General features: G+C 43.0%; 1 protein-coding gene across 1 annotated transcript in view; it reads right to left on the reverse strand.

The window, feature by feature from the left end:
- Positions 1-642: 642 nt before the first annotated feature.
- The window catches only part of Caps2 (calcyphosine 2), a 129,066-nt gene continuing 128,381 nt past the window's right edge, over positions 643-1,327 (reverse strand). The window contains exon 17 of the mRNA XM_023716283.1: positions 643-764. Within this exon, the coding sequence (XP_023572051.1) occupies positions 643-764 (122 nt within the window). The remainder of the gene's footprint in view (positions 765-1,327) is intronic.

Raw genomic sequence — 1,327 nt, forward strand, 5'->3', positions numbered from 1 at the left:
CATTAGAAATTAAAGAAAAGAAAATTGAGCAGTGAAAGAGATTACAAACAAAAACAGAGCTGGTGAGATAGCTCAGTGGTTTAAGTGCATGCTTGGTAAGTGTAAGGACCCCGGTTTGATCCCCAGTAATACATGCTGTGCCGGCCCCATCCTGGGTGCACCATGACGGCCACAGAAACTGGGTGTGGTGGAACATACCTGTAATCCCAACGCTGGTGAGGCTGAGACAGGAAGATCACTGGGAATCTGAGCTATGTAATGAGACCCTGTACTAAATAAGTAAATAAAAGATTAAAGCAAAAAACAAACAAAGGATTACAGAAGAAAAAGACAATGAAACTGAAGAAGCAAAAAAAAACCATAGTTAATATCAAGAAGCTAAGTAAAAGATAGTCTGTCTTTGAGATAGAAGAATTCTATATGAAAAGGACAGGTAGAGGAAAAGAAACAGCTTTTGGAAATTAAAAAAACAATGAACAGTAAGAGGTTTGCTGCATCCTCCCTGGGTGGGCTGGCACAGCCTCACAGCTGCAGGAACGCGTGTGGTCTGGAAGAGCAGGAGCTTTGGTAGGAGGGTGGGCACTTCCATGGCACGAAGCTGGGACTGGGGCAGAGGAAGAGCTGCAGTAGCAGCGGGTGGGTTCATGCCTGGTGGAGGCGGCCCTGAGGTGTAGGTGTCCAGGTCGAGGAAGAGCCCATCTTGAGCCCATCAGATGTCTCCATGCCTGGCCTTCTTGTGGTCAGATGCCCAAACACCACATCTCCTAGGGTGTGAAGGATTCGTTATTGTAGGTTTGGCAGTCTGTTATGAGTCCAGCAACTTGGGCTGTTGAAACTCCTACCATTCGAATAAAAATTCCAGCCATAATAAACTGTGCCATTACGAATAGGCACAGTTTTTCTACCCTTAAGAAAAAGAACGTTTTACACTGAAGTCAGAGAAATTTTAACACGGAAGGGATTGAACCAACTTTTATTTTTTTATCTTGCACAGGAACTTTCATCTTGGCTGTCAATATTTTAGAGAGATCTTTGGCTCTTATGAACATACAACCTGAAATTTGCTTTGCCTCAGAGGCTATTGTTTTTGTTGGTTGCCAGAATAGCTGAAGAAGAACGCAGAATTTCATCCACTCATGAAGTAACCTAGATGAATTCATGTATGCATTACTTCTGATTAGAAATGAATGGAAAAAACAATTTCAGAAACAAATGTCAGAGCTTTGAATTGGAAACTACTGGTGTCTTAATCTCTCTGTCTCTCTCTCTGTCTCTCTGTCTCTCTCTCTCTCTCTCTCTCTCTCTCTCTCTCTCTCTCTCTCTCTCT

Source organism: Octodon degus, unplaced genomic scaffold (assembly GCF_000260255.1).
Source record: "Octodon degus isolate 3935 unplaced genomic scaffold, OctDeg1.0 scaffold00047, whole genome shotgun sequence".
NCBI lineage: Eukaryota > Metazoa > Chordata > Mammalia > Rodentia > Octodontidae > Octodon > Octodon degus.